The sequence below is a fragment of the Morone saxatilis genome, unplaced genomic scaffold, assembly GCF_004916995.1.
Source record: "Morone saxatilis isolate NCDOM2014 unplaced genomic scaffold, NCSU_SB_2.0 Contig8, whole genome shotgun sequence".
Taxonomy (NCBI): domain Eukaryota; kingdom Metazoa; phylum Chordata; class Actinopteri; family Moronidae; genus Morone; species Morone saxatilis.
The window spans coordinates 18,275,997-18,292,328 of NW_023340257.1; the positions used below are offsets into that span (position 1 = coordinate 18,275,997).

Here is a 16,332-nt window from a genome sequence, read left to right on the forward strand (position 1 = left end):
GATCCAGAGGACCAGGGTGGAGTGGAGGAGCACTGTTGATCGGTGCTCCGTGTATATAAAAACTGACTGTTCAAAAGTGAAAGATGTATGAAATATGAAAGCAATTCAATCAAATTTGACTCTACCTAAGTTTGATTCAGGATATTCTCTGCGTTTGTCTCCGCAGATATTTTCTTTATGTAATTAGAACGTGTAGCAGACAATGACTGAAGTCTTTTCTTTCTTTTACAAATAAAGAGCAGCTTCCACAAACTATTGTACAGTATTTTTATTCCTTTATTCAAGCTGAATGTGAAATCTGTTGTTTCTAAACTCGGAAGGTTTAGATTTGGGCTGGTCGAATAGGAGGATTAGTGTAAGCTTATAAAACATATAGTACTTGCACCCAAGCAGCTCTTGACAAATACTAAAATAAAATAAATGCTCTCTGCATGAGACACACTTTTTGTCATTATATGAATCTACTGCAGCGGCTTCCAAACCCCCCCACCCCCCCAACGGGTCCTAAAATAAATCTGAGGAGCTGGGTTCAACCTGCTTGGGGGGACCATGTGTCTCTGTTCATTCTGTAAATTACTGCAGGAGCATACGTGATCCCTGGTTTGTTGTGGCAATTGGGTAAAGAATATGCTCCATGTAAGGTATATACAGGGCCCATCTTCAAGACAGAGACCCGATGGAGTGATAAAGCGGGACCCACCTCAAGGATCTTATTGTGTTACACAATTAATCAAATTACAGCAGGTTTTTGAGGGCCTCGGGAGCCCGTCCTCCCAGGGCAGTCGTCGTCTGCTTTTGTTTGGTTTGGTAACCGAGCCTGTTGAAGGGTCACAAATGAGATTAAGAAAGAAAAACATATTCCTATTGCACACAGCTATGTTTAGGTTTCTGACTTTTCTTTGGGGTTCTCAAATGGGGATTGCTAAAACGTTGGTAACCACTGATTAAGTAACCAAGAGTTCTCTTGAATTCATACATTATAAATTTGTCCCCTTGAATATCCTACAATGTATTTTCCCAGCTTCTGTCACATTCTGGTCTTTCTGAGCAGATCAACAACAAACCAGGTGTTAATGGATGTGTCCTTACAACCCTGGAGTCACATCAGGATCTCAGAGTTAATACCGCAGTACTTCAGACAACTGTAAGGCTTCCACACATATTGTTTGCACTGTGAACGTGTAATTACTGTTGGAAATAGCCCATGTTCTCCTGGCCTGGGGATGTTACACCCTTTTGTCAAACACACTGATGCTATCAACCTGTGGAAACTGAGGACACCTGCTGGACGCGACCTGCCATTACAGCACAGATGACACACATAAGTTTGATTTAAAAAAAATATATATATATATAATAATAATAAAAATAAGCTCATACAGCAGCCTGAAAGAAAGCGTTGATGTGCTCAACTGGCTGTTTGCTGTTTCCTCTCGCTGCTGCACACGTCGGGTCCTCCCCATCTGAACACTGAGTCCGCCCTCCTCTCCTCAGCTCACCAAGTCCAGCGCATCCAGCAGCAGGAGCAGGAGCAGGAGCAGCCCTGTGGAGGAGGTGAAAACTTCTACTCCTTCACCTTGTTTTTTTGTTTTTGTTTTTTTCAAACGGACACATCAGGATGGGGTTTATAAGAGCAGTCTGTAGGAAGCCTGCAGGTGTCCTGTAAGGTAGGTGACATGCCTCATACTTAAAGTAAAGTAAGTAAATGATGCCTAAAGACACGTTGAGCGATATGAAGAAAGGAAGTGGTACCGTGAATCATTAAAGGTAAACTTTTGTCACTTTTATTAACGTTTGCTTGCATTATAACGTTTATAATACTATACTACTACTATACTTTAGTAAAAGTACAACAGTATCAGCATTAAAATGTATTTAAAGTTAAAGTACTCATTATGCAGAGGGGCCAATTTCAGAATAATATACATTCTATTATTGGATTATAATGATTGATGCATTGTAATGTTAGAAGCAGGTATAGGTGAAGCTTAAGTGATTTTTATACAGTTATACTTATTTCTATAATATTACACCATCATTTATTTGTTGATATATTTTGTAATATTATTAATATAAAAGGTAACCCAGGTTATCAAATACTATAGTATAGCAGCAGATTATAGCTGAAAATGGAACAAGTAGCTCAAGATTGTACTTATGTGCAGCACTTGAGTGAATGTGCTTTACACCACTGTCAGTCACATGACTGTTTCTATCCTTTTTACTTTTATCAAATAAGTCAAGTTAAATCTAGTTTGCTAAAACTAGAAAAAAGAAACATTTTTAGAAACTTTTTTACCTTTATCTCAGAATCACACAAAGACATGTATGAGTGGCCAATGTATTACTGTCAAGGACTGTATTACAAAGTCAAGGTGTCTTGACTTTGACTTTGTAGAGTCTGTAGAGCTGTCATAACATTTGTGTCAACAAATAAACCTACATAAACATGCAAGATACTGGTTATTATTTTATGGTGCAGAACCAGGGCCAGGCTCTGCTAAACAAATCTGTTTTGATTCAAATCTTTGCTTGTTTGTGAAATATTTGATCATTTATATTTATTTAAATGAAACCATGTGAGAAGTTTTGAGGAGAACTGCTAAAAACTTAGACATCTGAAATGTGTCAAAAGACTTCAACTAGACACTGCTTCTTTTGTAAGGGGTCACAAGACAAAGAGATTGGGAACCACCTCTCCTCTCCTTGGCATAAACAAGGTTGTAAAACTGTACGGAAACAGTGAGCAAAAGCCTTTTTTTTAAGGATGTGACAATGACATGATTTGTCTGACAGCAACAGACCCAGCTGGTGGACGTTAGCTGCTGCTGAGCGTTTCCACACCTGCCCGCTGAGAGAAGCAGGAGGAGGAACCATGATTGACCTGAGCCACCTGACGGAGGAGGAGCAGGGGGTGATAATGACGGTGCTGAGGAGGGACGCCGAACTGAAGAAGGCCGAGGAGGAGAGAATCAGGTAGAAATATGCGTCTCCCATGTATGGCAGTCAAAAGAAATGTGACATCCCAGAACAATGATTTTTATTTAAGGTGGTAAATGTTTCAGATGTCCAACAGAATCCTTCTCGGATTGTTTTACATGAGCAGAAATGTCTTGACATTTTAGCCAATGTCATGTTATTCAGCTAATGTCATTTTATTGATTTAATAAGTCCTTCCAATGCCTGTTTTGTGAGAAGAGGCCTTTGTTGGACAGTAAACATACCGGTCAAAATGATACATGTCTGACCATAATAGAATAACACAATAACAGCTTGGCCGGATACAGACGTCGCCTCCATTGCTGAGATGCCTCAATGTGAGATGTGCAATTAGATTACAGCCAAGGATCATGCTGCTTCTGACGGACAGGAATAGAAACCATTAAAGGCCTCAGTGATGAGAGACACCTAACCTGTGAAGAGTGTGATGAGCACAGTGAATCCCGATACTGCCTCCGTTCAAGTTGGAATTAAAGACGCTCCCTCTAAGCTCTCTGTTTAGCCTCTGGGAGGGGTCAGACATTCCTCGCAGTGTATTTCAAAGGCTTGTTAAGGCAAACAAAAGGGCCTCAAATCTTTTCTGACCTCTCCCGTGTACCGAAACAGAAGTAGAAAACTTCAATCCAAATGCAACCATGCATGTAAACTAAGAAGAAAAAAAAACCTCTTTGGAGATGTGTTGTCGAGAATGTCACGAAACAATGTGCTTTTCATTGTGAGTTTAATGGAATTGGCCGGCAAGGTTTTTCATCAGCGGGAGGCTGAATGCTCGCTGTGTCTCAACCAGTCTAGTGTAAAAGGATTAAGCCAACAGCCTGTAATAATGTGCTACCCTTTTTTCACATGACCGCCGTGGTTCTCCGTCAAGGGGGAAAGATGAGCTGGAGTGGTCATTTTAATGCATTTGATTTAATTTGAACTTGATGGAAATGTTTTCCGAATTCCTTCCTTTTCCATAGATCATGTGCAACTGTTATATAAAGCTGATAGTGAGGCAATGAAAGGCAGAAGAGGGATAGATGGCGTGATAAACAATAGATTCATTAACGTTATGATAATATATGTCATAATAATGTGATAATGTTGTTAGTTTCTTAAGATGAGTTGCCTCAGGAGATTAGAAACAGTAAAGATAAAAATAAGCAGCAGAAGTTCAAATGAATAAAATAAAACAACGGGGATAGATTTACAGGATCTGAGTACCAATAGGAAACATCCTGTGCATTTCAATTTAATGCATTTACTATTTTCCAACCCTTATCTAAAATCTTCAGTTGAGCAGAAATTCATTTACGCATGTGGCGTAAACAACTTCAAAACACCCTGCTGTGGTCTGTTTCTTCTTTGTCCGCCGCTGGCTTTATATTTCACCTCATATTTAGAGATTAGCGCTGCTCAAACTCAATTCAAACGGTGTCAGATTCTCAATTCAGTGCAGCTTAAAGGAAGCGTTGTCTTGTATTTGTTCATTCATAAGAGAGGGTCCTTTTTGTGTCTACGGTGTACAGGTATGGTGTCCTGTGTGTTTTTAATAACTTCAGCTAGAATTAACATATCGCATAAAAAGACAGCAAAACCTCTCAGTTTAAGCGTTTGCAGACAACTCCTTTGTGTTTCCCCTCCAGCAAACTGGAGAAAATACTGAACAGTGGCTCGCAGACGGAGATCAAGCGGAAGTACCTGACCGGAGAGTGGTTTTACGAGGCCAAGTCTCGCAGGCACATGGACAAGATCCACGGGTCTGAGATCATCCTGGCCTCCATGAAACAGAAGAAACCTGTATTAGGTGTGTTCATTCTTTACTGTTTACAAAGGGCTTGTTTTAAAGAACGTGTTTTCCGGCTGTACATTACTCTGTGATTCTGTCAGAAACTTTACGTGTTATCTAGCCGCAGGTTGCATCTTCAGAGGTATTTTCATGCTCTCTCAGATGTCTGCTGTCTGCCACAGAGGATAAAATGTTTGCCTGGGGTGAAACCAAAGTTTAAATCCGAGCTTTTGACATATGGCCACTGCTGATGCCTGCACAGTGGACTTATATGTTACAGCGAAGAAGAAGATCAGAGTAAAGTGGCACAGTTGGTGAAAAAATTGGATTTAAAGTTTGTGATTTGGCCCCAGGCTAACATTTTATCCTTCGGAGCAGATAGTTGACAACTGTGGGATCACAAAAATATTACTGTGGCTTCGGATAACAGGTGAAATATACCAATATAACATTTAGATTTATACCTCTTAGGCTTGCTTATGGTGTGACTGAATCTCAGATAAATGGGGCCCAAAAATCTAAATAATACAGCATTTTAAAACTGTGTGTTGATAAACTCTTGTAAACTCAGCTCTTTTCCACTTGTTTGCTGCAGACGGGTCTCTTAGAATTGAAAGATCCAAGGCACCCAGCAGTCGAGGTTCAGATACGGTCGCTCCGCCAAAACCTGCCAGATGTTTGGAAGCACTACAGCCGCAGGATATCAAGTACACAGCCCTTTCTTATTCACAGATTTATCTCAACTGCAGACCCACAAGCCATTTCCATCCCTCTCCCTCTGGCCTGCAACATGATGTCAAAAATCTAAAATAATCCCACCAATCATTTTTTTCAACTTAAACTACTACATTACATGTGACTAAAAGTCCTATGAGACAACAAGACCTGCGGTGACCCCAAGCCAATTTGAGTTTGAGACCCCTGGTCTTTAACTTCTTAGTGTTCGTGCTCAGCCTGCCGCAGTGCTGACTTTGTTCACTGTGGTCTGAGGTGGTGTGAAATGGTGTGGAAACCTATAACTGTTGTTAACAAGGTTTTGAAAATTCAAAAGGTGGCGAGTGATGTCTTCATGTAAACACTTCATTGATTTGTCCAACACATATCTCAGCACTCTTAATCAAGTCTTGTATGGGTGTTTCCACTCTTAAATCTCACAGTGACGGTTGAGATGCTAGTACAAAGTGTTCAGATTGCATTAAATAGCTCAATTAAGTTAAAATACTTTGTTTCTTTCTCACTCTGTCAGTGTGTGTGAGTTTCTGTATTTGAGTGTGTGTTTGTGTATTTGTGTGTGAGTGCAGTGTGTGTGGTGTCTTGTGACTCAGCTTGTGTAAACATAGGTGGTTCTAACTGGGAACATGTCAGTTTTATAGCCGAGCAGCAGCTAACAGCTCACCACACTGCAGGATGTAGTCTGACGTGTTACGGGAAAAACAGGCTGACTGTTTAGCAAAGTGTTCAATTCAGTAGAGCTCCCAGAATAATTGCCCTAAATGAGAAATAACTGTTTGTGTTATTTCGAGAAGGATCAGGATGTTACTCTCCTGTTGTTCTGAAGTGGAATACCAGTAGTTTTTTATCTATGTTGATATTTTTTAATCATTTTTTTCAAAGTAACTGGATTATTACGACATCCTGAATACTTTCACAGTGTGTTACTTACTCCAGTTGAACTCCAGAGGAAGATGCTTTGTCTATCAGAATAAAACTTGGCAAACAAGACAAAATGTACATTTAGGTAACTGTGTGCACATTTAACACCCTTCTTTGACAAGTTAAGTCAATATTTGATTTGGCCAAGCTTCTGTACTTTGTGGAGACAATGAAAAATTTCCTAAACATACAAAAGACTCAAGAATGTGATTACTTTAACTCTGTCATCTGATAATGTTATGTTCCTGGGTAGTTCCTGTGTTATATTGCATCTTATGCATATTTAATGCAATCATTCATTAATCAAATAATTAAAGATTTGCTCTCCTGTAATATGAGTCATATTAAGCCACAAAATACCAAATATTGTGAGTTTATCTCATACGTTTGGAATTCCTTTGATATTGGGGTAGGTTCAGTTGGAGAGTTATTTTCCTCTTTGATATCAGCGTTATTTACGAGCCAGCAAGCCCCAGTCATGCACATTACAGCGTACTTGCTCCTGAGATGTTTTCCAGCAGGCACATCATGTTAAAATGCCTCTGTGTAACCTCGTCTGATGCTTTACAGTGCTTATATTTCTTTTGAACTCACCTTTCTGTACTAAATGTTTAAATTGTTTTTGCTCTCAGTGATGCAGAAAAAGAGAATCTGAATTCAGCGGTCCGCTCTCCAAGAACGGTAATCATATGTCTTACAGAACAGTCGTTTTCAGTCTTTTTTCTGTACATTTCTTCCTTTCATTGGTAAAATCTTGTTACAGGCACATTGCAGTTATTGTAATGTAAAACATTAATTCTTGACATTTTCCTTCAAGCCAAGGCACAACCCTTTCAACCGTGCTTCCCTCATTGTTGTTGAGCCACCTGAAAATAATAATGACATGTCAACCAGTCGGGACCAGGAGTCGTCTGAAAGAGGTTTGGATTGAAATTCGAAACAGATAAACACATTTATGAAGCTGTGAGACATTTACCACATGATCCTTTCTTCTGTGTTTCCCTCAGAGCCCATATCTCCACTGAAGAGCCACCCGGCGGGAGAGGCCAGTCAGACTTCAGGGGGCTCCATTACTTCAGAGGGCTCATCTGTAGGGTTCAGGCCAGTGCCGAAGAAGAGGACATTTCTCTCAAGACGTACATCCACTCAGTTGGAAAGCAATGGCCTGGGGTTAGATGCTCAGGTAGGATCAGCGGCCGTTGTTCCTGCCCCAAGACGGAGCCTCCAACGAGGGTCCAGTGGGAGCTCTAACCAGTCCTACCCGAAGGGCCAAGACGAAATGCCTCAGAAAAGTGTAGTTTCTGATCAAGTATCTCAGTCTGCTCAACCATCAAAATCTCTAGATGAAAACTCCCCGCAGCCACTCTGTGATGTGTCTCAGGTTTCGTCTAATTCCAGTCTGGAGAGAGAAAGAAACCCAACTTCTCTAACAAGAGACAGGTCAGTGAACAACTTTCACCTAAAAACTTTTATGAAACCCTCTCATCTTTCCTCTGCAACTTACCACCTACACAATTACAGACCAGCCACGTACACCAGGAGTGATGCGTCCACTGACAGAGAAATCCCAAAAAAGAACGATGAACAAGAGGATGAGACACACAGGGAACGTGCAGCAGTGAACATCCTGCACACCGGCAGCATTCAGGATTCAGACAGAGAAAACAGCAGTATTGTGGGAACAGCAATGAGACAGGAAGAGCTCAGTTTGCCTCAAAGCACTGTGGGTGAGTTCAGTAACAAGAAATAACTCAGTTAAAAGTTTGTACTAGCCATTTGGAGCTTGCTGGAGGCTGTTTTAGTGCTGGATACCCAGTGTTAATTTGATATTTATGGTTTTGAGTGAAATGTCTCAACAACTGTTGGATTTAGTGCTATGAAATTTGCTAGTTGTAATAAGTTTGGAGATCCTTTATTTTCTTCTAGCGCCATCATCAGGTCGAAATTCAGTTTGTGCAATACTTTGCTTTATGACTAAAGACCTGCAAAATTGATTGAATTCCCATCAGCCTCAGCTGTACTTTGTGTTTATTGCTGATTAGCAAATGTTAATGTGCTAACACATAAAACTAAGACATTGAACATGGTATAAACAGTATATGCACTTCATCAGCAACATCAGCATGTTAACATTGTCAGTGTAAGCATGTTAATGTTCCTCACAGTGCTGCTAGCACAGTGGCTACAGTCTGGTTAATAAAAGTGGGCTCCTGGGAGATAAGGCGAACTTTCTGCAGGACAATCACTTTCTGACTTCATTTTGACAAGTATTAAATTCTTTTTTCATACCTTTCTTTTCAGATCCAGATCTTCCAGTATCTTATGACCTCATCTTCATTGATAAGTCTGACAAGAAATTAAATCAGAACCATGCATTTAAATTATCCACCCAGACTACCAGTCCCACTGGTGATGAGGACTCCATCGTGAAGGTGCTGGACTGGTTCAACCGTAGTACAGACAGCAGTGAATGGTTAAATACAGATGATGGTCCAGAGGCCACAAAGAACCCTCACAAACATGTAGAAATGAGCAAATTAAGAGGTGAAGATTCATTAAGAAAAGAAGCTGGGGATGTTATAAGTGAGAGGAAGAAAGAAAGTCTTGAAATGAAGAGAGGTCACTTACAAAAACAGCCCAATGAGGGTAAAGAGTTAAGAACAAAGGACAGAATAGGCAACAAGGAACTAACAAAAACACAAGAAGAGGTGACGAAAGATACCAGAGAAAAAATGCGGTCACAGGAATTTGGAGATAATAATGAAAGCCAACCACCCCAAGTCGCTCATCTGAAGTCATTCTGGGAGAAAAGCAATATGGGTCCTAAAATACTTATCAGCAACTCAATCACGCCCAACGACAAAGCACAAAAACCTGCTCGCCTCAAAGCAGAGAAAGACGAGGAGAAAGTGAACAAACCCCCCGTGTCTGATATGTCCTCTGTGCCTGGAATATACAATGGGAAGGGGAGTTATGATAAGTACGCCTCAAATCATGGAGATGAAAGAGAACAGCTGGTAATCAGTCCACAAAAAGATATAGGAGACATTGTCCATTATAATAATAACAAGGATGTAGACAGACAAAGGAACAATAATGACCCAGCATACAACTCAGAGATAAAGTTAGCAGACAGACCCCAAGTAGCTGACAGAAGAGATTCAGACACTGAGATTTTAAGTGTAACCAGACTCAGTCCACAGCTAAGGGCAGCTATCCAGTCCAGACTGAGTCCAGAGTTAGAGACCATCTCCTTAGTCAAACCAAATCCACAGCCTGACAGTATTTCCCAATCTAATGAAACCCCACTGCAAGACGAACTGTCCAAGACTATTCCTGTGTCTCAACTGGATATAAATCTCCAAACAAGGGACAGTCCAGACTCTGAGAAGCTCTATTTGTCCAGAAACAGCCCATATATGGACTACAAGCAAGGTGGGAATGATATACAGATCACCCAAAACAAACCACAAATGCATAGAAGTTCAAGTGAAGATGTTAAGAGGAGGGACAGTGAAGATAAGAGCATGCAATCCAGCATGTCACCAAAACGAAAGGAAGATACGTCTAATAAAGACAGAATCAGCAGTCCTCACTCAAACAGACAAGGTTTACCACATCAAGAAAGTACTGCAGAGAGGATAAAGCAGCTCAAATCTTTCTGGGAGCAGGAGAGGAACAAGCCCATGTTTTACACCGGGAAACCTAAAGCTCTTGGGGATGGTAAAGTCACTCGTGGTACGAATCAGGCGAAACTGAATAAAAGATTTACAAAGTCGGAGTACGACTTGAGGTCAATTGGAAATTTTTCAGGCAGTGATGAGGATGACGCTGATAGAAATCATCAAAATTTTACAGTCCTTCCGTTGAATCAGAGGATAGAAAAGTCGTCCCCTAGTCTGGGCACAAGCCGAACACAATTTAACACTCTGCGTGAGTTCTGGGATGAGGCCACGTCAGATACCAAGGGATCATTTTCCTTTGACAAACCCAAAAGCCCCAAAAGGAAAGACTCAATAGGTGCCCAGCTTACATCTCAGGAGTTAAAGTGTGGTGACCCTGAGATTTACCGTGAGAAAACAAGACCAGCTGTCATGAAATCATCTCCACCTTCTCAGAATCGATCAAAGTCGCCTCATGATACGAGGTCACGAGGAGCGAGTGACTGCAAAAACAACCTGTCGAATTATACAACAGCTGAGCAGCAGAGAGAGTCCAAAAGGAGCTCAAAGGACTCTAATAGAGAGGAGAAATCCACGAAACCACAAAGCAATTCAGGAAAAGAGACTCGCTCTCCTAAGACCAGAAAAGACAGCTTTAGCAATTCGAGTCGTGGAAATTCAATGCGTCGGGCCACTAGCATGTTCGCTCTGAGTGTTCCTGATGAAAAAGATCAAAGCCAGCTCAAAATGGATGTAAGCCCTGTTCACTCTCAGAGCAGGAAGCAGAGGCAGAACACCGAAAAAGGCACCATGTTGAGAAGAGCATCAGAGGACAGTGAGACTCTGGCTCCACGTGCACGGGCATGTGTTCCTAGAGACTACCGCCATTACCTGGGCATGACAGATGACACCAGCGTCCACACCTCCTTCGTCCCAGCTCTTAAGGACGAGGGATCAGAGGGCAAGTCTGGGTATGAATTTGACCTGGTTGGGCCGGTGAGAGCCAGCACTCCAGTGAGTTCAGATGACCGTTATGGCAGGAAGGGCAACAAGACGAGTCAGCGGCCCCTGTGGGCAAACTACAGCAGTTCAGACACAGGTCAGGAGTCATCTGTGAGCAGCACATCAGAAACCTGGTCCAACTCGAGGAATAGTTCAAACCGTGAGCACCAACTTCAGTTTTTTACAGTGTAATACAAGTAACTAAAGCTGTTTTCACTGTAAGTCAAAGTATAAAAATCTAAAAATTCATGTCAGCATCCCTGCTACCTTAACCAGCTAATATGAGTTATTCTTGAACAGTTTTCACCCTATTGAGTCATAGTTCTGTCTTCTGATCAAAACAAGTAAGGTAAAAATTACGTTTTGGACATGGAAATTAATTATTGACCTTAAAAATAAATCTGTATTTAGTATTTTTAATAACAGTAATGATAAATAAATTGTACATAGTACTTTTTGAATATACTCAGTTCAAGTTTTACGATATAGATTTGAAAAAATCCAGATAAAATACACTTAAAGGTAGCCAAAATAACATAAAAAAACAACAACAAGAAGATCTAAACATCCAGACACTCCTTTAAACAAAATGTATTGTCTAATCTTTTGGTCATGAAGACTAACAGTAAACAAATTAAAGAATTAAAGGTTATTACTTAAAATTGTATTATTTACCTTGAGGCATTAATATGTTGAGTGTTACAACACAGGCAGAGAATAATATTTAGTTAGTTAATAAGAAAGAATAAAAACAACTTTTTATAAAGCAGGGAGTTTAGTCAAGTAAAAGTTTATAATGAATGAATATGTAGATCTCCTACAGCTAGCATCTAACAGATATGTTTGTTTTATAAATTTTATATATACACGAGTCTTACAATGTATGGAAAATCATTTGAAGTAGTAATTCCTGCTGTTTGCAGACTCATTATTATCACTGTGAGTTGTATCCAGCAGTATCCTTGATATCATGTCCGTGTCGGGTTATCTGTGTTGGCAGAAGCAAATCTCTGTAAACACAGTGTGCACCTGCGGTCAGCTACCCATGTTTAATATGTGGGCTGGGCAAGATACATAGCTTTAACCTAACTGACACCACACAGATAAAAACACATTTCACTGACCTACAACTGTAACAGCAGTTACTAATGTCAGCTTTCTTTCACAGAAGTTTTAATAGCTTTGAAGCAGCAGCTATACCTATAAATGCCTCAAACACACTACAAAGAGTACATACTGTACAATTTCTAAAGTTGTAATGAATTGCACATTTGATTAACTCTTGTTTGGTTATTGCACACAGCATTTTATGTTTATGATGGCAAATCATCCTATTTTGCTAATAAATCTATACCAAATCAAACTCAAGCATGTGCAGGCTTATATCTAATAGCATACACTATATATTACAAAAGTACCATTAATTATCTGCATTATTACCACAAATATTTAGATTTTTACTTGTATATAAGTTGGGCTGCAATTTTGTTATCAGTTATAAGACACTTTTTCAGCAAGATAGCCTGCCAAACATTTGCTGCATCCAGGCTCTCAGGATTTGCTGCTTTCCTTTGTCTAACATAATGTAATATAGTAAATTAAATATATTTGGGGTTCAGACTGTGGGTTAGACAAAATAAGACATTTAAAGATGTCACATTGTGCTCTGGGATATTATGATGGAAATGTTTCACAGGTTTCTCACAGGTTTTACAGACCACAACAATGAATCAATTGGGGAAAGCATGTTAATCAGTTATATAAATAATAGTTAGTTACAACCCTAATTATAAGTATAGACACATGAGTTCTGTGAGCAATATAATCTGCATTCAGATCACTTTATATTGGCTCAAAATACCAACTCATTATTATTTTTTAAGAGCATTTAGAAGTTAAAACAAAGACTCTGTCCTCTGTTTAACATAATGTGTGTTCTGTATCACTGTTTACTTACCAATTTGAGAATTAAAGCCTGTCCCGACTGTAAACCAACAAACAAAAAGCAAAGTTGATTTTTTTTTTGTAGGGGAGAATGACGATGAGGGCCAAAACCCTGTAAGGAAAGCGTTGAGGCGAGCAGAAGCACGGCCTAAAAATCTGGCTAAAAGTATGGAGGACATCACAGCATCCTTATCACCACGTGAGCATGCTCTCAACTTCCAAGTCAAATTGTCCATATGTGCAGATTTTTTTGGATCACTGTGATTTATTTATTTATTTTTCACAGGACAAGAAAGAAGGCAAGACCCGACTGCCGACATGAGACGAATCAGTGATGGTAAAGATTTCATGTTCATTTTCATTATGGATATTGTTGCAAGCACAGTGGCAAATGAATCAAGACTTTGTATCCTCTGCTTCCCAACCCACCACTGTTTAGTGTCAACCATCCCGTCACCCTCCTCGTCCTTATTTTCGGATCCAGACCACCTGAAGAAGATGAGCAAATCAGTTCCTTCGTTCTTACAGAAGGAGGTAAAACCATGCCTGCATCTTTTTGTCCAGTAGGTTAAAACCTGCTCTGCATCCTTTCTGCGGCTGCTGTCTGTGTTTCAGGACGTTGGCAGAGACACTGACTCCAACTGCGAGGACAGTTACGACCGAGGAAGACTAATGATGGGCAACTCTTTGACTAACCTCACCAGCTCCTCTGGCATGGCGTCTGTGTCTTCTGTATGTTCACACACAGCAGCAGGAAATGCTTACACGTGCTTCACATTCAAACACTGCTCTCTTAAATTGTGCTGCTCGTTGGCTTTTAAGCTTAAATTCTGACATTAACCCATAATTTGTTTTTTCATTAGGAGTGGTATCACTGTTTTAGTCGACACGATACATGTTGTGTCTAAGAGTTTAAACAAACGCTATTCAAGTAAGGTCCAGAACAACCATTAAAAGAGTACACCGCCAATTTAGCATCGCTCTACTATAACACTGTCAGACTCACAAAACTAAATCTAATTTGATGCAGAGATGTTGTCCATTTTGCATTCTTCAAAAAAATCTGGAACCTACATTACCCACAATGCAACTCTACCCCTGACAGTTTGGTCTATATTCAGGCATGTTATGCTGGTAGTGGCTAACATAGTCCTGAGCTGCATGCTGGTAAGCTCCCTTCTGTCTAACTAAACACCCCCAGATTATTTTAATATTCAACTTCACTGTGCGCCACACTTGCTGGAGCCACAAAAAGCTTTATAGTGGCTTTATCCAACTGTCTGCTACCTAGTAGCACCCCACAAGACTTGTAAACAGACTTGTGTGTGTAAAAATCAGCGGAGTTCCCCTTTAAAGGATCAGTGTGTAGGATCTAATGGCATCTAGCAGTGAAGTTGCAGATTGCAAGCATCTGAATACAACTCAGCCTTCAACATATGTAGGAGAAACTATGGCGGCTGCAAAACTCACATGAAATACCCCATATCTAAAGCCAGTGTTTGTTTGTCCACTTTGGTCTATTGTAGAAACATGGGGGATGAACCGAAACGAAAAACAATTCTTCTATTCAAGTGATTATACACTAATGAAATTTAATACTGAATATTATATTCAATTTCTGCCAATCGATCCTCATAAAAGTTAGACAGTGGACCTTGGACTGCCTTTAAATGAGCATAGTGGATCTTATACTGTTGACCTGTGTAACAGGTGTTTCCTTAGAACAGCCAGCTTGTTCAGTCTGCCTATTCTGTATAAATAAAGCTAACATTTAGAACCATTCAACAAAATCACTACTGCAGACCTTGAAAGGTTAATCGCTTCTAATTCTGGGCCATTTGGTCCTCCAGTTTTCTCAGCCTGTGACCTAAATGCATAATTTATTGTCTTACACTTGGACCCTGGCTCATTAAAAGATTGTTGGCATGTGGGGAAGAAACAGACATACTGTTGAGTTGCAGTTCATATTTAAAAAAACAATACAAAACAATGATTCAACTCATGCATCATTCAATACTACACAATACATGCACACACAGAAATAAACACATAAATACAAGATTAATCAAAAGCACACACACAGACATCCACCTGATGGATGTTAACACTAAATTAGATTCATTTAGTCAGCATAAGCCAGTAAAACAATGGAGCATCAAGCAGTAATTCCAATCACATTTTGTCTTCTGTAACAAACGTAACAACGTAATGAGCAAAAAGTAACTGACTCATATCTAGGAATTCAAGCCTGAAAGCCCCAGCCCCTTTGTATGCAAGAGGTGGACAATAAAACGGGAACTCCTGACACTATAATGCAAGTATTTAACAATATCATATAACGTGAGCAAGAGGAAGCTCAAGCCTTTAAAATGGTCACACAGCTGAATAAACTGACAACCAAAATGGGAAACGGGGATTGACATAAGTTTATGTATGCTGCTGACTACTTTGTTGTGTCCACCTCCCTACCTGTCTATGGTCAGGAGTCTGTGTGCGTCGCAACAGCGATGCAGTCACCGGGACAAAATATACGTATATGTAAAGAAATCGGTTATACACTCACCCAACTTTCCAGAAGTAGCCTCTGCCAGACATTGTATTCAATAGAACAATCAACAGTCTGCCTTGGAACAAAATTGTGTCGTCTGATTTGTCTTTTTTTCCACAGAAAAAGAGCTATAATATTCCACATTCAAATTTCTTTAAAAAAACGCTATTAATCTTTTCCGTATTTTAAATTCCAAAAACCATGAATATACGCTAAACTCTACCTACCGGTTGACTTTATAATGTTTTCACTCGCTGAACACAAAGATGTCTTCTAATTCCAAGATGTAAGTACCATTCATCAGTGCTACTGGTGGCGAACAGAGAGGGAGGGAGAGATATAAATATATAATATAAAAAATAAATAATATATAAATGTCATGCCCCATATATAACATCAGAATTTTCAGTGTAGCGACAGGGAGAAACTTTCCACTTTCCCCGGCAAACCTGAATTTCTGCACTCGGACAAGGGACTTACTCAGAAAGACAATAATTCTAAACCTTAAAGTCCCGTGACTGCAGAGCTAACTGGATCCTTTTAACCCGCAAACACAATACGCAGGAGCTGTCGTGCTGCTGGATCAGCGTCCCTCACATACTTTCCCAAGTAATTTTCACTAAGAGGTGCCTCAAAAGATGCTCACAGGCTTGATAAATCATCAAACTCATTTAAAATCACCCCGTCCCTCAACAAACTAGAATGCTCTGTCTTAACTGAAATCACCTTGCAGATGCGATGAACAAGCGTAGCAA

General features: G+C 40.0%; 1 protein-coding gene across 1 annotated transcript in view; it reads left to right on the plus strand.

The window, feature by feature from the left end:
• The first annotated feature begins 1,502 nt into the window (after positions 1 to 1,502).
• Positions 1,503 to 16,332, plus strand: part of sytl2b (synaptotagmin-like 2b) — a 21,865-nt gene continuing 7,035 nt past the window's right edge. The window contains exons 1-13 of the mRNA XM_035680717.1: positions 1,503 to 1,667; positions 2,797 to 2,976; positions 4,626 to 4,786; positions 5,364 to 5,475; positions 7,054 to 7,102; positions 7,239 to 7,341; positions 7,429 to 7,861; positions 7,943 to 8,148; positions 8,723 to 11,245; positions 13,115 to 13,228; positions 13,316 to 13,366; positions 13,469 to 13,563; positions 13,645 to 13,761. Coding sequence (XP_035536610.1) covers positions 2,876 to 2,976; positions 4,626 to 4,786; positions 5,364 to 5,475; positions 7,054 to 7,102; positions 7,239 to 7,341; positions 7,429 to 7,861; positions 7,943 to 8,148; positions 8,723 to 11,245; positions 13,115 to 13,228; positions 13,316 to 13,366; positions 13,469 to 13,563; positions 13,645 to 13,761 — 4,065 coding nt within the window. The 5' untranslated portion in view covers positions 1,503 to 1,667; positions 2,797 to 2,875. The remainder of the gene's footprint in view (positions 1,668 to 2,796; positions 2,977 to 4,625; positions 4,787 to 5,363; positions 5,476 to 7,053; positions 7,103 to 7,238; positions 7,342 to 7,428; positions 7,862 to 7,942; positions 8,149 to 8,722; positions 11,246 to 13,114; positions 13,229 to 13,315; positions 13,367 to 13,468; positions 13,564 to 13,644; positions 13,762 to 16,332) is intronic.